The 25,082-nt window shown below is 37.0% G+C and overlaps 1 protein-coding gene across 2 annotated transcripts in view; it reads right to left on the bottom strand.

The window, feature by feature from the left end:
* The window catches only part of cngb1a (cyclic nucleotide gated channel subunit beta 1a), a 35,090-nt gene extending 30,554 nt beyond the window's left edge, over window positions 1–4,536 (bottom strand). The window contains exons 1-6 of one of the 2 annotated variants that reach the window (XM_079374093.1): window positions 4,468–4,536; window positions 1,830–1,929; window positions 1,722–1,752; window positions 1,564–1,603; window positions 1,327–1,423; window positions 395–445 (exon numbers count right to left, since the gene is read on the bottom strand). Coding sequence is in view for 1 of the 2 variants with exons in the window: in XM_079374092.1 (XP_079230218.1) it covers window positions 230–255 (26 nt within the window). In the remaining variant the exon portion in view is untranslated. Of the gene's footprint in view, window positions 1–229; window positions 446–1,326; window positions 1,424–1,563; window positions 1,604–1,721; window positions 1,753–1,829; window positions 1,930–4,467 lie in introns of both variants that reach the window. The other variant, XM_079374092.1, reaches the window with a different exon arrangement.
* Between the last annotated feature and the right edge of the window lie 20,546 nt (window positions 4,537–25,082).

Consider the following 25,082-nt stretch of genomic DNA (forward strand, 5'->3'; position numbering starts at 1 on the left):
ATATATCTATATAACATTTTATGCTCAAGGGAAGCCAGTCTGCATATTACAATGCTTAAGTTTATGTCTGTTCAGCATGAGGGTCTTTTGCCTTGAGCTGTTAATATGGAAATACAGCTCAGTGCAATAAAGTCTTTTGCGTGTGTAGCATGCAAAGACTCTCCATGCCGGTCTGCAGCAAAGCTCTGCATGTTTGTGCATGACTTCATATCTGCTATAAGCTACTCACTGGTCCGATGTGTTACTGCCATCCATGATACAGTGATGGAAAAATGTGTGATACACATCAAAACATTCATTTAACAGGCACACACACAAATCCAAATGTGAAATACACAAGTATTCTTATAACTACATGAACATACGGAAAACAGCATACACATAAAAATAAAACTGAATCCGTTTGATTGAAACTATACCTGCTGCTCACTGCATTTTCCTCATGCTGTTCAATCCATGGTAAACAAAATGAAAAAAGGGTCAAGAATAAAACACATACTCATATGCGCTATACATGTACATTATCAGGCTTGTGTAAATCAAAAAGCATGGTTAAATTGCTTGAAATTAGTTCACCAAACAAAGTTCTGTTTCTACATCTGCCTTGAAACTTGCCACCTGAATGTTAAACATAGTTGTTTTTGACACTTTGACTGTGTTCACATTTGAGTTAAATTCATCTTCAGCAATGTCTAAAAATAGTATGTATTGCTTTATCTCAAAGTTATGATGACTGAAGAAGGTGTCTGCACATAATGACAAACGATCATATTTGTGACATGGTAAACACCAAAAAATCTCAACTTCTATCCTTATTAAAATGACAAAAACAGCAAAAATGTAAGTCACAATGACCAGTAAAATATGTACCTTGCACACTGGCGATCTAAAAAAAAATGTATTTTTGCCTTGCATAACTTAGCAAGAGTGCAGATATTCTGTTTCAAATTTCAATAGTAATTCAATACAGCACTAAATCTAAAAACAATTGTCTCACGTTTAGTAATAATTTAGTGTTCATTCATTTTAAAATTCATTGTTTGTGTGCCAACAAAAATATAGCTCATATTAATGTCTAATGGAACTAAGAAATAACATAACAATAGAAATAGTTGTAAATTCTAAAGATTATAAGATGGTCAACTACTTAATTTAATTAATTGAAATTCAATAAAAAAAATCATCTTTTCAGTAAGTTTTCTTTATGCATTGCATTATGCAATCTCACCAATTAGGCATTTTTTATTTTTTTTTAGCTTACACACATTATTATTTAGATTTTCAGCTTTATTATGTGAATGTATGAGACAGAAGTCATAAAAATACCTTAACTTCACTGTTGGCCAGTTTAGAGGAGTTTATTGGCTGAGGGAGAGCACTGCTGAACCCATGAGAGAGCCAGCTCAAAACCCTACTCTGAGAGCTGGACAGAGAGAGAGAGAGAGAGAGAGAGAGAAAGAAGGAGGGATAGAGAGCAGTAATTAGGTCTGGCAGGATTACAGCGTCTAGAGACACTGAACGCACATATGTCCCACACACACACAAACACAAACATAACATCACCTGTTTTCCTCTGAGACCTCCTCCGTTGACTTGGAAGGTTCTGCAAAATAACATCATGAAAAATGAATGAACAATATTCTCAGGTCTGTATTTTTTCTGTGATTCAGTCGTGGTCATTGATCAAAACTGCTGTCAAATTTGATAGAATGCATAGTTACCTTGTTTTACTTCCTCTTTTTTCATCCCATCCTGAAAAACAGAGCAGAGACAGTGAAGACATGCTTAAACAGTGAAAGGTGACTCAACGTACATGTTCACAAACTCACAGTCGCTGGTGCTGCAGTGGAAGCATTCTGGTCCTCCTCTGCCAGCTTCCCAGGAGATGCTGGAGGCTGGGGAACAACCTTTATCACCCAGCTAAACATGCTGTCAGAAACACAGATCAACACAGCAAGAGTCAATGCCAAATAAAGATATCCAAAGAACCGTCCGACTAAAGCAGTTTTGGGGAGTAACTCACTAAACTCCACTACCTTATATACATAGGAGTATTTTCAAGCAGAACAGATGCTTTTTCAGTTTAAGCTGTTTTAAAGCCTGAACTCAGAGAAGAGTTCAGGATTTCGGAGAAAGTCAGACTCATCAAAGCGAATCGGATCATCCCTATCAGCCCTTTCTCTTATCCACCTCTGCAACGTGGAACGAGTCTATGTGAAGTCTATGTATTATGTGTCATTTTTAACCGTCTGCAAGTTGCATTTAGTGTAGGTTTACCAGTTCAAGTTGGATATGCACCTTTACTTATTTAACGCTTTGTTTCAAACAGCAGTGATAAACAAGAAAATAGTGATTCAATGCTGCAAACAAAATTCAATTCTACTGTAAAGCAGACATTATACAGTTGAAATCAGTTCATTGTTGATTCAGGTTGCTTATGGAATTAGTTTAATTCATCTAGCCTATAAAGCAGCTCTCTCACCAATTAGACAATTTTACATTTAGCCTACAAAAATATCAAAATATGATGTTTTTTGTTTAATAAAACTACATTTTTTTGGAATGTCACTTTCAGTAAATGTAAATACATGTTGTTTTGCATATTTGTTCATGCACAGCCACAGCGACCAGTGTGGCATAAGGTGAATCACATGAATACTGAGTAAATATAAATATAAATACGTTCCATAATCATAGTTCTGCTAGACCGGAAAGCTATAGTTCAGATATAACTGAAAGTAAATTCAATACTTCAAGAAGGACAATGCCAGCTACTATCATTGCATGTTGCTTGCAAAATGATTATCTTCTGAAGGGTTTTGAATGTATTAAACAGACTGCCAATCATTTTGCACATTTGAGTTTGCTGATATGTCTCTGAGGAGTGAAGGTGTGTGATTAAAGTTAAAACAAATAAGTTGAAATTGCATGCAGCACCTGCCATGGTTTGAAAGCAATTGCCATGACATATGTAATATAAATCTAACCGTTTCTCGCTCTTGGTCACAGGGGTTTTGCTCCAGTGGGATCATGGCTGTTTGTGTGGGCTCCTGTCACTGTTAATCACTGATAAATGCATCTGACCCTAATCTCTCCTGGCTTGAACACCTGCGGAAACAGAGCAGGCCAGCTATACCTGTCTGCCCACACTGCTCCACTTTACACCTGAGCAGAGAAAGATGGATTTGTTTTGCGGTGGTCTTACTGGTGGGCTCTGTTAACTCAATTTGCTTACTCTAAACTCTCCATTCCAGGTCAGACACTGCGCTGTACATCATCAGACATGCGATCTGCTTTGAATGCATTCAAACCAAGACTATACAATCCCACAACTGCAGATTTTAAATCGTGATTCACTTAAAACCCCTCCAACCCTGTTTGGTCCAGTGAGCAGATTCTGTTTTAGCAGCAGTACAACCAATAGAAACACAACTTCACAAATAACACCGAGCCAAATTGAGAAGAACAGTTGCATGATTATGAGTGAAATGCAGGATGCAGAAGGGTCTCGGAGCAGATGGGTGAAAACACTGAGCCATAGAGGAGACTCATGGACTGGTGATTTACTGCTAGTCAAACCAGCTGTCAGGAGGTTCATACGGGTTGACATTTGAGGATGGGAGAGGAAATGAGCTGTGACCCACTTCAACTCAAGTATTCTCTAAAACCAAGTTCGAGTTCTGTATATATATGGCATGGAAATTCAGCTAACACCAATTCTGATAAACATTATGATATTTAAATATTAAATCTGATATGTAAAATTGTATTTTATCATATTTTCAATTAATAGAAAATGCTTTACAATAAGGTTCCATTTGTTAACCTTAGTTAACTACATTAGTTAATGTAAACTAACAATTAAAAATACTTCTAAAGCTTTTATTAATTTTAGTTAATGTCAATTTCAACATTTACTAATATATTATAAAAATCAAAAATGGTTTGTGTTAATATTATTTAATGTGTCTGAGCACTAACTATGAAGTAACATTAACAATAATTAAAAAATATTGTTAAAAAATATAACAAATACTGTCTTGCTCATTGTTAGTTAACATTAGTTGGTGCATTAACTAATGTTAACCAATGGGACATTTGGAAAATACCAAATACCAAAATATTTTGTCTTTCTTTACCTTAACTTTTTCAAAAACTGGCCTGGTTGTTATGACCCACACAAATACACAAAAAAATTGGTGTGGAACCAATTTTTACTCATAAATGGTTAGCAAATTTCACAATTAATTACAAAAAAATGGCAAAAAATACTGAAATAATATGTTCTTGTAAAATATATTCTAATAATCTTTTATTAATAAAATGTAAAAAAAAAAAAAAACAACCATAAGACACTATACAAAAACTCATACTAAAAAAACATTAATTACAAAATAAAAATGTGTGCCTATTAAATGGACATCATTAGAGTCTTGCTTGTTAAATGTTGGCAGACGCAGTATTTACCTGTAGTGTTCAGCAGAAGACGGTCATCCCAGAGAGAGGCTGAGGCTGAAGGACGGCCAGGTGGGAAGTGGAGGGATTATCCATGAGAAAGCACAGCTAACGGGATTAGGCTTTCTCTGGGACGGATGGAGAGGGAGGACCTAGACTTGGACTTGATTAGCTTCACACAATCCTTCTTGGTCATTTGACAGCACTAGTTACTACCTTTTATTTTATTTTTTTATAGTCTTCGTTTTAATTGTAGTTAGATTTTAATAATTTTGTTGCATGTTTTTGTCCTTTTTATTCATTTTAGTTATTTACTTCAGCTTAAACTAAATCAAAATGAGATACGTTGCCTTGGCAACTAGCTGTAATATAATAATTTTTTTTTTTTTTAATATTTCATTTCAGTTGATGCTTATTTTAAGTAATGTAAATGTGTTTTTTTTTATTTGCTTATTTAATGATAATAAAATGTATTTCATTTCTCCTTGCCTAAAGTACATCCAGTGAAAACTGTCTCATTTCACCTCAATCTCCCCGATGAGATTCATTTAATTGGTGCAGTTATGGTTTAATGTGTTTGAAAGGTTAAAGTTGCAGGTGAGTTTATGAGTATGATTCAGTGAGATATTATTGCTCTGGGAAGACATCCTATGGTCATAAGAGAAAAATATTAATGTCCTAATTTATCCGGTCTTTGGGGGCTCCTCAAACCTTTAGAAACGAGCTGTGATATCATAACTGATTCCAGTGTGCTTGCTACTGCCCTTCAGGTGCGGTGACTGTTTCAGTCTGTTGCCATCGCCTCCCAGTTTGCCATCTGGCACATATTCATCAGTGAGATAAGATGCCGTCTCTCGGCTCATGTTTAAAAATTCTCAAAGCCTGAGATGAGTCACTTTCACCTCTGCTCACGGCTCTCTCGAGTCTGCTTCATTCCTCCTTCCCATATGTCAGCCACCCTGCCACTTATTACAGCCGCCACATCACGTCCATGAGTGCAGGAAACTTCACACAACAAAGCTGATTATCTGTCCATGTTACGAGCCCCTGCTCTTTCTTTCTTTCTTTTCTTTTCTTTCCCGAGTGCAGCTGCTAATTGGATGGGGGCGGAGACTATTACAAACACCTGAGGCCTAGCTCTGCCTATGAGCTGCTGGTGGCACTTCAATGGCGGCTTGCCCTGGGAACTCTTTGTTTGTGTTTGCTTTTGGTCTTGCCTTTACTTACTCTCTTTTGTTTTAGGATGGTGAGTGGTTGCTATAATTGCTATAGAGTACATAGAAAGCATAAGTAAGTGAGTTGACCCGGAAGACTTTTGTTGTGTTTATTTTCTTCCTCGGAAGATAGGAAGCTCCCCAGTCCTTATTTATGATTTGTATATGTTTAAATACTTTTCTTGCCATTTTCTGTTATTGGTCATATTTTTTTTTCCTGTACAATAAAACCCACTGTGGTAGTTGTTTCTAGAATGGCTTTCTTATGTTGGTCCCTAAACCGGAACAGTCCATAATTTCAGACAACCAGAAACTAAACAAGAATTTTGGGAAAACAGCTTTCATTAGTGATTCACTGGAAAGGACAATTAAAGGAACATTTCACCCTGCATTTTATCACCCTCAGACAATCCTAGATGAGTTTGTTTCTTCATCAGAAGAGATTTGGAGAAATGTAGCTTTCCATCACATGCTCAGCAATGGATCCTCTGCAGTGAATGGGTGCCGTCAGAATGAGAGCCCAAACAGCTGATCAAAACATCACAATAATTCAAAAGTAATCCACACCACTCCAGTCCACCAGTTAATTACAAATCTTTTATATGTAATTTAACCATTCTTTATATGTATATATGTATGCTTTATCCCTACCTCTAAAATGACACATAATAGGCAGAAAATGTGACAATTTTAATTTAAATATTCTGTTAAATGGATATTTGTGAGCCACTAATCACCCATCAAACACACACAACCATAATTTATTCCACTTTTATTTACATCTTTTATTACCATTTTATATAACACTTTTGGTGTATTTTATGGTCGGTTTCTAAATAACTGTTACAGTGTGTCAGGAAGGAAATCACAGGAATCTTCAATATGAAGATTTAATAGTCAAACTTAGAAACATGGAGAACACACACACCAAACATAACTGAGATCAGACAAGGACTGCAATGAAACTGAATGCTTATAAAGAACAGGAAACAAAAGCGTAAATGAGATGATTAATAAACACGTGAATTAAATGAACGAAGATTAACTAATGACAAGAACCGGAACAAAACCAAATATGGGCAAACAGAAACTAAACAGAAACCAACACGTTACAGATATCGCCCCCCCTCCCGGAAGGTGCATCTCGCACCGTAACAGTGATATCGGGGAGGGGTGGCGGGCGCCTTGGAGGCTGGAGCAGGGCCAGGACAGGGAGGAGACAAGGGAAGCCTGCAAGGCGGATCATGAGACTTGGGAGGCCATGGAGGGACAGGAGAACAGGACAAGCAGTGTATGTGCCCCCCCAAATTTTCTTGGGGAGGAGAAGCGGGCTCTTGGGTGTTGACGGAGAGCTGGATGGGACAATCGGAGACGACTGAGAGCTGGACAGGACCAGCGGAGACGACTGAGAGCTGGACGGGACCAGCGGAGATGAAGGAGAACTGGACGGGACCAGTGGAGACGAAGGAGAACTGGACGGTACCAGCGGAGACGAAGGAGGGCTCATGCGAGGAGCTGGCACTGGAGGGCACTTGCGAGGAGCAGGCACTGGGTTGGAGAGAGTTTCATCCAGAGGGCTTGCCATACTCTCTGCCGGAGGGCTTGCCTTGGCCACGGGCGGCAGTCTTGCATTGGCTGCGGACAGCGGCGGGGTTGCGATGGCCGCGAACGGTGGCGGACATGAGGGAGCCGTGGGGATTCCGGCTCGGGATTGGAGACTCTCCAGACACCAGATGACCGCCTCCTTCCAATTAAGGTTGGAGGTGTCTGGGAGCTCCATTTGATGGTGGTAAGAGATCCCGAGCCGGAACAGTGTCTTGAGAAATTCATTGTTGAGGGAGCTGGTGAGGGCGAGCGGCACAAATGCCCTCGTGTAAGTGAATGGAGGCACGGCGATGAACTCGGCTCGTTCATTCATGTTTTCAGGGTCCGATCTTCTGTCACGGAGTGTCAGGCAGGAAATCGAAGGAGACTCAGAAATCTTCAACAGGAACATTGAATAGTCAAACTTAGCTTATAAAGAACAGGAAACAAAAGAGTAATAAACACAGGTGAACTAAATGAACGAAGATTAACTAACGACAAGAACCGGAACAAAACCAAATATGGGCAAACAGGAACTAAACTGAAACCAACACGTGACAGTAACAGCATTTAAAAAAAAAAAAAAAAAGTTGCTACCTTTTTTTTTTTTTTTTTTTTTATAGTCTTCGTTTTAATTGTAGTTAGATTTTAATAATTTTGTTGCATGTTTTTGTTATTTTTATTAATTTTATTTATATACTTCAGCTTAAACTAAATCAAAAAGAGAAACGTTGCCTTGCCAACTAGCTGTAATATAATACGTTTATTTTTTTAAATATTTCATTTCAGTTAATGCTTATTTTAAGTAATGTAAATGTTTTTTTTTTTATTTGTTTATTTAATGATAATAACTCTGCCAGTATTTCATTTCTCATTGCCTAAAGTACATCCAGTGAAAATGATGAGATTCATTTAATTGGTGCAGTTATGGTTTAATCTGTTTGAAAGGTTAAAGTTGCAGGTGAGTTTATGAGTATGATTCAGTGAGATATTATTGCTCTGGGAAGACATCCTATGGTCATAAGACAAAAATACTAATATCCTAATTTATCCGGTCTTTGGGGGCTCCTCAAACCTTTAGAAACGAGCTGTGATATCATAACCGATTCCAGTGTGCTTGCTACTGCCCTTCAGGTGCGGTGTCCTAATGTCCTAATAAAAAAAATAAAATAAATACTATTCTTTTGTGTCCAACGGCAAACAAAATAAATATTACACAATATGTAATGGTAAACGATTAGATAAAAGTTATTCATTGTAAGATTTAAAAGTGCAGTTTTTTTTTTTAACATTATGCAATCATTTGAAACGAATTGGAACCAAATGTCAGAACAGAATGATATGGAATAATTTTCAGTTGTGTTAAACAAATGCAACTGAAAACAATGTCAATATTCAAATACAAGCGCATCAACCGATTAATTCCATGATACCTGCATTCCAAAATAAGGATTCATAAACATGTACAAAAGTTGTTCATGTCAATACTGTAAGTTTTATTGTCTAGACATAAATATATGTGTGGTAGAACCATACTTTACGTAAATATACATAGGTAACTCCAAACAACAGCAGAGAGAACAAATATCTGTAATCAGAGAGTGTAGCCTAATCATTTTTGTAATTCCTTGATGTTTTGATGGCAAATGTAGCCATACAGGTGTGTGACAGCACAACAAGCACAGGTGTGTGTGATTGGCAGGCTAAAGCGCATGCAGCGGCTCTATGGCCTGAGGGATTATGTGTTAGTTTGGCTAGCAGGGCAAACCGCATTGAAATTCAGCATCAGCAAAACAGAGGATGGATCATCCCCATGTACTGACAAATCTGACACAGTGTTCTCAATATTCTCTGCCGTCTCTTGGTCTCTGTATGCTTTAGGAACCGCAGAGGATTCATAGCGCAGCACTTTTTACTAATTTAAACCAACAGTTTCCAGCTGTCAGCGTAAAGGGATAGTTCACCCAGAAATGAAAATTGTGTCATTGTTTACTCACCTTCATGTCATTCCAAACCTGAATGAATTTCTTTTCTCCGTGTACAAGCTGTTCTTTTCCAGCAACTCTTTTTCCACTTCTTTTTCACCGTATAGAAAACATAGCAACTTGGACATACTGTTTTGTGTTCCAAAGGGATAAAAAAAAAAAAAAGTCTTTTGGGTTTGGAGCAACATGAAGACCAATAAATGATGAAGTATTTAAAAAATATTTTGCAAAGAAAATGCCAAAAGTTTTTGCACAATTCAGATGTTTGTTTTCCTCATGTGTGACTCTTAGAAGAGTTTCTTCCACTCCTCTGCAAATGAACACATACACAATCTCCTTAAGTGATCAGAGGCTGTAATCCAAACAGATTTAAGCCTGTGAGAAGGGGAAAGATATTGTATGCCACACATGTGAAATGGGTCCCTTAAAGCAGGAAGACAGTGCAGCTGAATTTATCAGCCAGTGAGCAGGAGAAATGAGGAGAGTGTCGGGGAATCATGAAGCAGCAGGAGAGCCGCTGTCAGAAGAGTCCATTCAAAAATGATCATGTCAACAGCAAGTGTAATTCCCTCTGACAGCTTCACACAGATTTGAAAGGTAAAAGTTCAACAGGTAATTCAAGAGTGTACAAGTAAACACATGTTCAGTGTGAATTAATGCTGCAAAGCTATTGCAAATACTTAAATAGATAGTCCACCCAAAAAGAAAAGGGTCATCATTTACTCACCCTCATGTCATTCTAAAATGGAGATCATGTTTTTCCATTTTTTAATGGAATGTTTTATTGAACCTTTAGAGAGAAAAAACCTACAATAATAAATAAATAAATATTGTGTGTGTGTGTGTTTAGTGAATTATATTTGATACATCAGGCTTTTATAGCTCATGTGGTGTGAGAATATGGATATAGTGGAGCTTAAAGAGTCATCGGATGCCCATTTTCCACAAGTTGATATGATTCTTTAGGGTCTTGATGAAAAGTCTATAACATACTTTGGTTAAAATTTCTCAATGGTAGTGTAAAACAACACCCTTTTTACCAAGTCAAAATCAGCCCTGTTTTCAGCAAGCCGTTTTAGTACATGTTTCTTTAAATGCAAATGAGCTCTGTTGACCCCGCCCCTGTCTTCCATGGGGTGACGAGCTGTTCTCATGATACTGTTTACTTTAGCCGCGGAACTTGCTAACTAGCACATTATTAGGAAAGGCGATTTGCAAAGATTCATATAGGAGCCTGTATCACGAATGATTCGCGTGAACATAAACACATTTAGGCAGATTGGAAGATGCATTCCCTTCAAAAACAAAGGTAATCGTCTTCAGCGGCTCAGATGTCGGGAGTAAATGACGACTGCTATGTTCATTATTACATCCAACAACAGAACACCTAAATCGCTTAGGAGCCATTCTTGTCTGCATGTGCTCCAGCGTCGAAACAATGGTGGACTGTTGACAGCTCATTCAGGGCGGGTGTAAGGTAAAACACTAGCGTCAATCAACAATCGTGGGAGGGCCTAGGTCTTTGTGATGTCACACATCTGAGATTGGCTTGATTTGAGAAAGGGGAAATTATTTAATCAGATTAAAAAAAACCACTGGGTGGATCTTCATCATTATAGGGCGGTTGTGTACACACACTGCCAACACACATTTTGCTTCAAACAACTTATAAAAGTGCATGTCGCACCCGATGACCCCTTTAAAGCCTGAGACACAGAAGCTCCATTTTTTAACAAGCTGGACCAAAGCTATGGGAGATGCTGAGCAACACTTTCCTTCTTAATCACAGCCAGCAGTAACAGACAAACATTTAGATGGCCCAGACTGAAGGCTGTTATTTAGATTTTTATGATAACACATAGCTAGCTGTTAAATCTAGTAACAGTTCTCAGAGATGTCATTCAAACTTGTAATTCTAAACAGTGTGATTGAATTTCAGCCATTAGAGCTAAAGTAAAAAAAAAAAAAAAAAAAAAAAAAAGGAAGAACATTAAAAGAGCTTTGTACAAAAATATTTAGAATGGATTTTATAATATATATATATATATATATATATATATATATATATATATATATATATAAAAAATGCTTTGTGTTTCTTAAAGGAATAGTTCACACAAAAATTACAATTTGGTAAAAATGTACTTCCTCAGGCCATCTAAGATGTAGATGAGTTTGTTTGTTCATCAGAACAGGTTTGGAGAAGTATTACACCACTTGCTCACCAGTGGAGCCTGAATTGGCGCCGTCAAAATGAGAGTCCAAACAGCTGCAGTAATCCACAGGTCCATCACAATAATGTGATGTAATCCACAAAAACATTACAGTAATCCACATGACTCTAATCCACCAAATAATGTCCTGTGAAGAGAAAAGTTGCATGTTTGTAAGAAACAAGTTATCGTTATCATCAAGAAATAACTTTAAACCATCACTTCTGGCCAAAATAAGGGTCACTAATCCATAATAACTATTCCTCCAGTGAAAAAGTCCATCTCCTGTTGCCTTCTCAAAATCCACCAAAACAACTGTTTTGTACAGTAAATGGTGTTGGTCTGTGCATATTTCTCTCCTAATTCAGATGAGATGACTTTTTGACTGGAGAAAGCAATAGAGGACTCGTGTTTTAGCCAAAAGCAGCGATTTGAAGTTAAACACGCCTTATGGATTTGTTAATTACAAACATGCAGCTTTTGGCTTCACAAGATGTTAATTGACTGGAGTAGTGTGGGTTACTTGTGGATTATTGTGATGCTTTTATCAGCTGTTTGGACTCTCATTCTGACGGCACCCATTCACTGCAGAGGATCCACTGGTGAAGTGGTGAAGAAGTGGTGTGATTCTTCATTTCTCCAAATCTGTTCCGATTAAGAAATACACTCTTGGATGGCCTGAGGGTGAGTAAATATTTGATCAAATGTTCATTTTTGGGTGAACAATTCCATTAAATATCTTTTGAACCTCATGCATCACAGACTCCTTTTAAAAATGTACTTTTTGTAGTTCTGACATCTATTGCTGAGAGTTGATCAATTCCCCATACCGTAACCACCCTCAGTCTCTCCATCATACACTCCAAATCAAATCATCAGCCACTGCTTTCCTGTCATATATCTCATTACCTGTAGCTCACATACTAAATAGCCTTGTGCCACTTTCAATTTTTTTTATTAATCTACTGCCCATCTGCATTTTCCACCCACATTCTCCGTCTCAGGGTGGATTTTAGTTGCCATTAGTCTTGTGGTGTGGCTGTAATGAGAGATGGTTAGGTAGAGTTATGCTATACAGCTTCTTGTTACAGCAGGTAGAATGTGATTTGTAATGGCTACAAATTGACTATGTTTTATAACCCTCACTTTTTATGCAAACACCTCCAGAGCTTCCTCAAACATTAATACTTCATATATGCTATGTTCTTCCTTTGCAAGGACACTTCAGGCGGTAGGAAGATATAAATGTGTGGAGAATAATAATTTGTCAGAAGCACTTGCTAGTCTTCTACTTGACATGAACTTGCTGGTGTTCCTCACACTATTCAGTAACACTTTATTTTAAGGTCCAGTTCTTGCTATGATTAACAAGCATCAAATTAGAAGTTGATTGAGGTGGTGGGAACTGGACCTTAAAATAAAGTTTGACCTACTCGTCTATTTTGAACAAGGACATCAACAACAACAAAAATTCAGTTAAATTTGTTTGGGATCATAACTCTCATAATCAATGTTGAACTATCAATGAAAAACAAAAAACAAAACAAAAACAAACATCATTTTAATTCATTTATAAATTTAGCTGAAACATGATTTAGCAGAGACCTACAATATTAGGTTATTAATCCCACAATATTAACAATTCCTGTAAAAAATATATATATCTGTATTTTTTCATAGCTGTATATGATTTTTTGTAATGATAACAAAAGTTTAATGAACTTTCTGTCTACATTTGTCACATGTCTGTGTGTTGAGTTTTAGTTTTGACCTAGTTTTTGCCTGTCTTAAGTTCATCGTTACCACCTGTTGTTTTATTAATTATCCCATTAGTCCTTGGGTTTATAAATCCTGAGTTTGCCCCATTTCAGTTGCCAGTTATTGTCTATGTAACACGTTTAAGTAGATGGTTATTAAAGACTGTTATTTTGGATTATCTTTGCCTCATCTTCCTCTTTGGAGTCACGTTACAACATTATTCTGCTATTTTGTGTATCAAACTTTTATTATTTTCTGTATAAACACAGACTATTTGTCTGCATTTTTCTGTATCATTTCTATGTAGCAAAAAATGGGTCTTAGCATCCAAAAAATACTAAACCCAATGACTTTTTCATCAGAGAAGATGGTGAATGTCAAGCTCCCAAAAGCACACAATAGTGCTTATTTTATTTGAAAATCAGTCAGTAATTTAGGTAATATTCACTCAAAATCTTATCCTCTCTCATTTAAATCCTGAGCATGTGAAAGCTATAGTTTTTACTGTAATTATGACATCAGGTGCTATCAAGTCACTTTGGTTGGGACAAGATGGTGATGTACCTTTTCAAAAAATCAGCAAGATTATTTAACCTTTACTTCTAAAAAAAGATGATTTAAGAATGCTCATCAGGTGTGTTTTTGCTTGTGCAGTCGAAATTGTATACTATCATATTGTTCATGCAACTTTGCTAGTACTATTGAACATTTCATAAAATAATTTCACTCATTTAAAAAAAAAATACTGTCAATACAGACACTGTCTTCTCACTGACACACCCACAACTCTGCGTCTAAAGAAAGTCAATTTCTCCTCTTGTAATGTGGTGGCATTCATAATATATTAAACTCGTAAACACAATCTTTCCGACATGACTTAAATGCACCATTAGAGTTAGTAACTTTCCTGTGCATCCTGCGTTTTGAGCACCACTGAATTACACCTCTAACTGTCATTTTATGAAATGTAAATCTGCAGCAACGTGAACATCCTGCTAATCATCTCCTTGTGTGTTCCACAGAAGAACAAAAAGCCCTACAGGTTTTTGGAACGACATCACATGGTTGAACAATTTTTTCAAATGCAAGTCCTCTGAGAACAGATGTGAATGTGTCAAACACCTTCATATAAAGCAGAAACGCCTGTCTTGGCTGTTTTCACAAGGTCCCTATGTAATGCTAATGAGCAACTGAGGCTGTGAAACACTCACATGTCTAATTAAGATGCAAAACTAATGCACCTTTTTCTGAGTGCTAAATGCACTAAAATTAGACGGCAGAAACGTTAAACAGCAACGGGAATCATCTTCCTATTAAATGGGTGGGATTTTAATGAGAGTTTCATATAATCCAATTAACACAGAAATTAATTCGTTCACAAATGCCAAAGTGCTAGAGGTGTATGTGCATGCATACTGGTGATCTTAATGAGCTTTCCAATTTATGGTATATCTCTCTTGATTAGTTGAGATTAGTATGGGATTTACTTCCACTTCTTCTCTAGACCCCCGCAATTTCCTTGACTTTTTTCAGCATTCACTCTAAACTTGAAAGTGTTCCTGAACTTGTGATCCCATGGGGAAAGCTGGACACTAAACAGAAAACAATGTTAAATAAAATCAATAAGTAAAAACAGAAAATTGTTTATAAAATCACATTAATATGTGTAGGCAGCATTCTGATGCCACAGCTGTTCCAAAAGCGAGGCTGCTTAATTTTGATGCCTTCTAAGATACAAACTGCTGGTTTTTACCTGTGCACGTTTGCTGAAACCAAGTGCCATTGTTCCTATTGCAGTAGTTTTCAATCCTCGTTCTGGGGACCCGCTGTTATGAATATTATCTGACACACTCCGGCTACATCTACACTAATCCAGAAACATTTAAAAACACATCTTTTTCTCTACATTTTGGCATTTAGTCCAATCTGAGACAGCATTTTTGTCCTGCAAAACCAAGCTTTTTCAAGACACTCTCCCAAGTGGACATATTTAAAAATATTACTGTGGTAGGTCTGGTAGGTAGTCTTGTGACACACATTGTATCAATAGATATCTACGTTGCTGAAGATATATGTTACGTTACATTCATGCAAAGATGACAGAAAACACACAATTGTTGACCTGCAGCAAAGCATGAGGATGCATCATTGAGTGGTGAGATATTTTAATAATAACATGATCAGACTAGAATAATAGTGTGAGGATATTATGATGACAGGTCCCTGTATCATCTCAGTGATATTTATTTTATTTTAAGCATGAATTATAAGATGCTTTTTGCATTTGGAAAAATGTGATGCCCTGAATCAGTATTGAAAACACTGCTCTAATTTATTTGTACTTTTTTTTTTGCCAATTATTTCTTTTCTGCCCTTAAAGTGTTCGAGCATCAAAGATTCAAAGAGTCATGGAGATCTCAAACTTGGTTGGATGGTTATAGACCCCCCCCCCCCATTACTCATGCACATCTACACGCATGCGTTGGTGGCATATCTGTTTCATTTTATTTTGGATTTCTTTTCAGCCAACAAAAATAGTACCACTATGGCAACTGTGTCAGGCTTTGAGTATTGCCAAGAAACACTCAGACTGAAAACATGCAATGTAAACTCTGAAAGTCTGGAATAAACTGTGTATTATCGTCAATTGAAAGTGTTTTTAATCACTCCTCTCAAGCACAATTCTAGCCATTTCAATTCCCTCTGTCTGGCCATCGCTTGAGTGATTCTGGTGCGACAAAACCGTTTTAAAAGAACACACTCCTCGCTCATGGGCAGTTTCAAAGATTTCTGGCCTCTCTTCTTTGATTAGTTTTCTTCTGTTTTCCACACATATCAGACTTATAGGTGCAGTGGCATCAGCACAGAGTATGGCTTGAACCCAGCATTACTGGGTTACTGATTATGAGCAAATATCAACCTAAATTTGGGATAATAACAGACTCATTCCAGCATTTGAGTTGAAAAATAACTCTCAGTGTGTGTTGTCTTGTATAGACAACTTTGGAGTACTACAATCAATCATTTCACAAAACTCATATAGACATTGTTAGGTCAAAAAGTTAATGGTATAATTATTTAGAGCACTCACCAAAAGAAACATGAACCAAGGCCTGTGTTTTACATACTCTTTCAGAAAGCACTAGTGACTAAGTGATCTGAGGGAAAAGGAACACTTTACGATGAGCTTCAAAGGATAACATTTGAATCTTTCCCTTCTGGATATCTTTTCTCCCCTGTGCTCTTAGCAGTAATGAAAACCATTTAAAACATTTACTCTATGAATCTTGGTCTTCAAAGAGTTGTCTTTTTATGTTTGGAAACACAGATTTCGCATTAATCCAAAAAGAAAATGTCAGATCTGATCTGCTTTTTTGTAGTCTACTTCAGTGGATTTTTTTTTTTTTTGAAAGGCTCTCTCGCTCTCTCAAACACACACACACACACACACACACACACGCGCGCGTTCAGGTGAAGGCCACTCTCCATATCTGCTGAGCTTTTTTTCTTTTATTTAGTCTGTCTTTATTGTTTTCACTTACTCTTCCTGACCACAGCAAACATCATGACTATCTCCTGTTCTCCAAGAGAATGCTGTCATGTTGCTTCAACTGTTATTTCTCCCTTTCTTCCTCCCTCTCTCTCTCTCTCTAACACCAAAGCACAGACTTGACTGAGATGACTGTTCTTTTTCTTTACATTTTTGATATCATCTCCATGATATTTGTAGAGGCCTGAGCAAGAGTATGCTTACTGTATTTGTGTTTGCATTAAAATGAACCATTTCTTAAATTCTCAGTTTTCCCAACCCTAATTAGTATACATGATTCACGCTCTTACAGACAGAAATGGCTTGAAGAGCCATTTTCTTTCCTGTGTTGACCAATTTCTAGATGAAACAGGAAGTTGGGCATGCATGTGGAAAGGGCATGTCACTTTTAAAAATATAAATATGCTTTAGTTACATTATAGCCTAAAATCTAACCAAGTCTATATTGCAGCAACATTTCTGCAAAATAAAGTTATGTTGCTTCTTGCAATTTTGTGACACTTTCAAAGTGAGTAGTGCTAAAAGCATGTTCAGTTTATCTGACACAGATGAAAGTGAATCTGGCAACATTTTATATTACATTGGTTGTTGTACGCACCATGGCAACTCAGAAATGAAATGTTGGTGAGTGGCGCTAAAAGTTTCATACAAATGTGTTTAAAAAGTACCTACAATAAACCTGACCCTAAACCAAACTGATTGTGTTAAAAAATGAAAATGAATGAGAAAACACATTTGCTACAGCAACCATGACATTTTAGCTTGCTTCTACAAGTCTTTGAAAGCTTTTATCATGACTTGTGTTTCACAGGACTTGTACCTGAACAAGTCAAGTCAAGTCACCTTTATTTATATAGTGCTTTTAACAATACAGATTGTGTCAAAGCACTTAACAGTATCACATTGGAGGATAGAGTGTCAGTAATGTATAATAATAAGATTAAACACTCAATTTTCAGTGAAAGGCATTTCATTATTGAATTCAGAGATGTCATTGTCTAGCTCAGTTTAGTTTAAATAGTATCTGTGAAATCAAATTGACGATAATCGCTAGAAATCAAGTGTCCCCAGCTGAGCAAGCCAGAGGCGACAGCGGCAAGGAACCAAAACTCCCTCTGAATGGAGAAAAGTTCCAGAGTTCTCCTCTGGCCAGGATATTATTGTTTATTTATTATTTAATTATTGATTTAATTAAAATTTTAAATGTATAAATGTATTATATTTCTATTTTTATATTGTTGCAATTTCTAACAATAACAGTATTATGTAGTTAGGTATTTTATTATATTTTTAGTTATTTTGTTTTATTTTTAGTTTTTATTGTATTTTTAGTCGAGGTCTTCACTGGGGATGTGTCCCCGGGGCTAATCCAGGTGTCCGGCCTCCGCCGACAATCAAGGCCGCAGACATCATCTCCCGGCGCCGATCCACCATCTGATCCAGACACGGACTGAGAAACAGAATAAGAAAGAAACAGACAAATATTAGCGTAGATGCCATTCTTCTTACGATGTAACGAGTACATCGTGTGTTATGAAGAGTGTTCCCGGTTTCGGTTCATCTAATTAATGCAGCCTAACAATCCTTTAGTGGATTTAAATAATAGAAGTGTAGTAGTGTGTTATGTGTAAGCCAGGTTAAAGAAATGTGTGTTTAATCTAGATTTAAACTGACAGAGTGTGTCTGCCTCCAGAACAGTGTTAGGTAGATTGTTCCAGAGTTTGGGTGCTAAATAGGAAAAGGATCTGCCGCCCGCAGTCGATTTTGATATTCTAGGTATTATCAAACGGCCAGAGTTTTGAGAACGCAGCGGACGTGGAGGACTATAATGTGATAAGAGCTCGCTCAAGTACTGAGGAGCTAAGCCATTCAGGGCTTCATAAGTAATTAACAAGATTTTAAAATCTATACGATGTTTGATAGGGAGCCAGTGCAGTGTTGACAGAACCGGGTTAATATGGTCTTACTTCCTGGTTCTAGAAAGGACTCTAGCTGCTGTATTTTGGACCAACTGTAGTTTGTTGATCAAGCGTGCAGAACAACCACCCAATAAAGCATTGCAATAGTCTAACCTTGAGGTCATAAATGCATGAATTAGCATTTCTGCATTTGACGTTGAGAGCAAAACGTGGCTTTCAAATGAAAGATTGCTATCAAACAGCACACCTAGGTTCCTAACGGATGAAGAAGAATTGACAGAGCAGCCGTCAAGTGTTAGATCGTGTTCTAGGTTATAACGTGGGGGGTTTTTAGGTGCGATAATTAACACCTCTGTTTTTTGAGGATTTAACAGTAAGAAGTTACTCGTCATCCAGTTTTTTATATTGACTATGCATTCCATTAGTTTCTAAATTTGGTGTGTTTCACCAGGCCGTGAAAAAAGATTCCATACCCCTGTCCCAACTATTTTGCATAAAATTTTAAAATTTCTCAGTTTAAACATTTGTTATGTTATCTATATTCTATTGTGAATACAATATTTGCTCATGTGATTTGAAAGTCTTTTAGTTTTCATTTTATTCAAATTTAAAAATACGTCCCAACATTTCCGGAATTCGGGATGTAATCTGCTCCTCAATCATCATGAAAAAGAAAATGAACACTCTAAGTTTTACTGCCTCTAATGGTCATTGCAGCTTGAAACTCCGGTCAAATGTATGTATGCGTTAATTCAATGTAGCAAAAAAACAGGGTTGAGGCATTTGTTTTGCACATTTTTCCAATATATCCAATATCTGTGTTATCAATATTTATTGTATATCTGCTAAAAGTGACTTTTGTAACTCAACTTTTAGGAGTATGTACACTGGCATATTAGATGACCTCATAACAAATAAACATGGGCTATTGTTTTATGAAGTATTCATTTGTAGTGCCTGGGGTCCGTAACTGTGGACGGAAGCGAATACAGGCAGCATTCTTGTTGTTAAAACAAAACAAAAATAACCATTCTGTTATCACTAAATTTTACTTTGCAGCTGTTTTTGTGAGAAAGCACCTGCAGGCACCAGACCATAGTCTTCCTCTCTTCCCTCCGCTCTCATTCTGCACTCTCCTCACCAAATCAGATGAATTATTAAAAGTTACGGTTCATTCAGGCGAGCAACGGCATGGCGTTCTGCATGAGTGAGTGTGATGGACGGCGTGTGTGTGCGTGCGTTTAATGCAGCAGGGGGGCACCAGCGGCCAGGGAATGAAACTCAGATGAAACTGCTCGCCTCTGCAGTTTCCCTGTCAACACTGCCAAACTGCCTCAAACAAATCCAGTCAGCATACATGAGAGAGATAAAGCATCAAACAATATCAAAACTGCCTGTCTGTCAACACAGAGCTGCTTTACCTCACACAGTCCTGCCCGGCACCGAGCAAACCGGCAAAGAAATACAGAGAGATAAGCATTAGAAACAGAGATAAGTAGGGAAAACATGAAGTAATGGTTTGAGAAAATGAATGGTGACGGGTAAGCTAATCCTTTGTCACTGACTTTTGGTTTTCATACAACTTTAAATTCTGCCATTACTTATATTTGCATTTTCCTTCATAACTCACAGACTACTTGAAATACACTAGCCATCTTTTGATACAAAAGAAAAACAATAGGAGCACTAATTTATAATACAATTGATATATTTTCACTAATAAGGACAATACTATAATATTAAATGAAATGCGAAAAGTTAGAGTATTACAATTGCCTCTTGTTTGAGAACATTGAAAAATAATATTAACCGACTGTACCTCAAATAAAAGCCTACATCAAAGCGATCACTTTACTGCTGTAGTATCTAATACTGTTTTTAATATTTATTTATGTATTAGTTTTTTGTGTATGCTTCAAATTATTACATGTCAGGCATCATATGCATTCAAAAAGCAAAGTCTATTACTATTTTTGCAGAAGACTATAGGCAACTATTCTAGTGGTATCTAGATTTAAATTTTTTAAATACACATATTACTCAAATATATTAATCAGCGGATAAGTCAAGAGCAGCCTTTAACCAAACTTTAATAAAATGGAACTGTATTTTATTGAAAACTTCTGCTGAGGTAAAATTATCATGCTCATTTTCCACAGCCAGACAGAGAATCCTTCCCAGCATGTGCAGATTAAGTGTCATCACTCTAACTTGCTTCTGATTGGAGGAACTGAGTGTGTTACAATTGCCCCCGGTCTCTGTACATCTGTACAAATGTACATTTTTCAACTCCTTTTACAATTATGTAAAGCCACTAAACCATGCACCTTAGCAGTTTTAAAATGCATAATACGGTAAATATTGCATTTTAAAATTTTAGTAATGTTGATATATTGTATTGCTTTAGTGCATTGTTTCCCCTTTTTTCCAAATTATATGCTAGTAGAAAAATAAAAAAAACATGCCTAATTAATTGAAATCATGATTTTTTTTTCTCCCAGAATACTGTTTTCCATTTTTAAATTCGATAGTTTAAAAAAAATTTAATAATCAAAAAGCATGTCTAATCATATACACACACACACACACACACACATACTATATATATATATATATATATATATATATATATATATATAAATATAAAATATACACACACACACTACACACACACACACACACACACATACTATATATATATATATATATATATATAATATGCACACACACACACACACACATACTATATATATATATATATATATACACACACATGCTATATATAGGCCTATATATTACATTTTTGCAGAAAAATTAATATATGCATGTTCCCAGAAGAAAACTCTTCCTAATGCTTTGGCCCATAAACTTCCATTATCAGTTCAGTAATGTAAACACATTTTTGCTTTTACAAACTGAGGGAGTTGAAATTATTTTCTAATGAAATCGACAGTACGTCACAGATGCTGTCAATGGAGTTGTTTTGAACTTGGCACGTTCCTTTTAATCACTGCGGTATAAATCATTTCTCAGTGAGCGCCGTGCAAGATGATAATTCCCTTCCAGCTCAGGGGTTTGGGGAATTCTCACTTCTGCCTTATTGTGCAGATTCACTGCATTATTTTGCTTTTTTAACATTTGTCAGATGCATAATTGAACATCCACAGCTATAGAAAGATCAGATTAAAGGGGCTCATCGATCACACTATCACTGACGAATGACTCACTAATTCTCTTTGATTTCTCTCACTCTCTTTCTCTCTCCTCATTCTGTCCATCTCTCAGCAGATTCAATTAACGCTTTACCTGTCTGTTTCAGGGATTACGTGCGTTTAAAGAAATAACAAGGTGTGTGTGTGTGAAAGGAGCTGAGTTTAATCAGAGCAGCCTGACAGCGAGAAAAGAGGCTGTGTTAAAGAAAAATTGGATTGTGGGATACTATTCACTGAAGTTACCAAGCCCAAGTGTCTTATTAAATGTGATGTTGTCCACAACCTTAATTTTATTCATATTTCAAGCCCACATCAGGCCTATTGTCAAAACTGCATTTTCATTAAATAAGAAACAGTTTGGTCCCCTACACCCTTCAACCGTTCAAAGCTCTCACTCCAGAGGGTAAACCATTTGAAGGGATTTGGGCATAGGGATGAGCTCTTCCAAATACATCCAGGTCTGATGTGTGTATCTGACAAAAATTCTGGTGAAGTGAGCAGCTCTAAAGATGACGTTCCTGTGTTCATGTCATCATATATTGACACGGCGAATGTTAAAAATTGCATGTGCATTACAAGTGCTTACGTTTGTAGTCACTGCACCATTTTATTTTAATACTTCGTATTAAAATAGCAGTCTCGTTGTCCTTTAATATTCACAGACACATATCTATATTGTGATCTGATTAAATGTACAACCCCACTTTTCACTAATTCAACCAAAATCATTAACCATAGAGATACTGGAACTCTTCAGCTTGTTTTCTTCATACCCATATTGATTCTTGCAATGCCTTTTCATTGGTATACCTTCCAAATCTCAGCTGACACAAATATTCTTCCAGAATCAATACTTTGATAAAATAAGCCTTTGATCCAGGGACACGTCCTAATTCACAAATGCTCAACAGACACACCGTGAGGTAAGCCATTAAAAAACATTTTCAAAGAATATTTCTTCATCTTACAAAGATCCTTATGTTTTAAAATGAAATCTTCTGGACTGATTCATCAGGATGACTGTGAAGCCTTGAGCCAGAACAGCCTGAGGCTAAAGAAAGATAGAAAGTCCTCAAGAGAGATGGTGGATAAATATATAGATGGAGAGGAAGAGAATGAGTGTGTTTTTCATGCCCAAATGGAGAAACGGAGGCAGCCAGAGTATTATTGCTGGCTCTAAAATCTTCCAGATGCTAAACACTATCAAGTCTAATAGCCAGGAGATTTGGCAAATAAAAACAAAGAGCACAACAAATCAAAACCTATTTGAGGAAACACTGCCTCCCTCGTCACCATAACACAAAGTCAATATGTACTATTGCTCCCAAACTACTGACAAACAAGTGTGGACTGGAGGAGAAACGCAGAGCAGTTATTTGGCCATTATGGTGGCAGGTTAGACTCTCTTGTGGTAATAATGAACTCCATCAATCCCCAACCATTACCCACCGAGTGGCTGGCACCCTCTAGACGACAGCTCTGTGGTGCCCATAAATCACAGAGAGGGTATCCTAACTGAGGCCAGTTACAATATATTCAGTGACAAGCTGTAAATATCCCTCTACAAAACCATGATATCAGATTGCAACGGTACTCTGATGTTTTAGGGTATGTTTACATGACAACAATGTACTAAAAATGTAAAAGTTTGTCCTTTGCATTTTTGAAAAGATTTGTGTACAGACAGCAATGTTGTCAAAATGATCACAGATCACACGGATCCATGAAAACAACTAAAATTCTGTATTATGCATGTCAGGCAACTCTGCACATATGTATAGACTGAACATGCATGTGCACAAGATCACTGTTTTCACAAATTTGTGCTGGAAAAGGCATTTTATAGTTAACATGGAGAAGATAGCAATAACACTTTGCAGTTTGAAACTCGTTTTCAAAAGTTTGCATCTTGAAGCCCCCAAAACCATTGTAATATAAATAAACATTCAAAACACATAGAATTTGTTCTGGTTTTAGTTGACATCGGTGTTGTGTAAACACTCACTTAGATTGACTGTTGTATTGTTGCGATGATATCACTAGGTGTCAGTATAAGTCCAACACAATATCCGCTAACAGATGGTACACTCCAAACAGGATAAATCTGCCTCCGAAGGCACTTCGGCATGAGGACCCTCATGGCTGCTATATTGGAAAGGTCGCTCCAAAACAAAGTGGTCAAAACTGGTCACTTCAAAGGGTCGTTCAGAAGGAAAGATTTTGAAGGGTAGTACCATAGACTGTAAGAAATCCTGTATAATCTAACCAATCCGACGACGACTTTGAAACTCTTGAAGTGTTTCCAGATAAGTGTGCCATATGCATCAGACTTTTAGCCAATGTTCCTTTGTAGTGACGTCTGAGGCTGAGACTTGTGAGCGCTTGGTGAAGAGCATGAAGCGATGATCATTGTAGTCAATCACAGTCATAGTTTCAGCTCTCTGCTTGTAAACGACTCCTAATTAATGCCATTAAATAAATAGAATTTTATGAAGAAGAGGGTAACAAGGTATCACTTTAGATTACAGCCCAAAGATGTTACACTTACACAGTAACTACACGTAACAAGAGGGTAACAAGGCATCGCTTTAGATTACAGCCCGCGGATGTTACACTTACTCAGTAACTACACTTAACAAGAGGGTAACAAGGCATCGCTTTAGATTACAGCCCAAAGATGTTACACTTACACAGTAACTACACGTAACAAGAGGGTAACAAGGAATCGCTTTAGATTACAGCCCGCGGATGTTACACTTACTCAGTAACTACACGTAACAAGAGGGTAACAAGGCATCGCTTTAGGTTACAGCCCAAAGATGTTACACTTACACAGTAACTACACGTAACAAGAGGGTAACAAGGCATCGCTTTAGATTACAGCCCAAAGATGTTACACTTACACAGTAACTACACGTAACAAGAGGGTAACAAGGAATCGCTTTAGATTACAGCCCGCGGATGTTACACTTACTCAGTAACTACACTTAACAAGAGGGTAACAAGGCATCGCTTTAGGTTACAGCCCAAAGATGTTACACTTACACAGTAACTACACGTAACAAGAGGGTAACAAGGCATCGCTTTAGATTACAGCCCGCGGATGTTACACTTACTCAGTAACTACACTTAACAAGAGGGTAACAAGGCATCGCTTTAGATTACAGCCCAAAGATGTTACACTTACACAGT

The sequence above is a fragment of the Barbus barbus genome, assembly GCF_936440315.1.
Source record: "Barbus barbus genome assembly, chromosome: 23".
NCBI classification, from domain to species: Eukaryota; Metazoa; Chordata; class Actinopteri; order Cypriniformes; family Cyprinidae; genus Barbus; species Barbus barbus.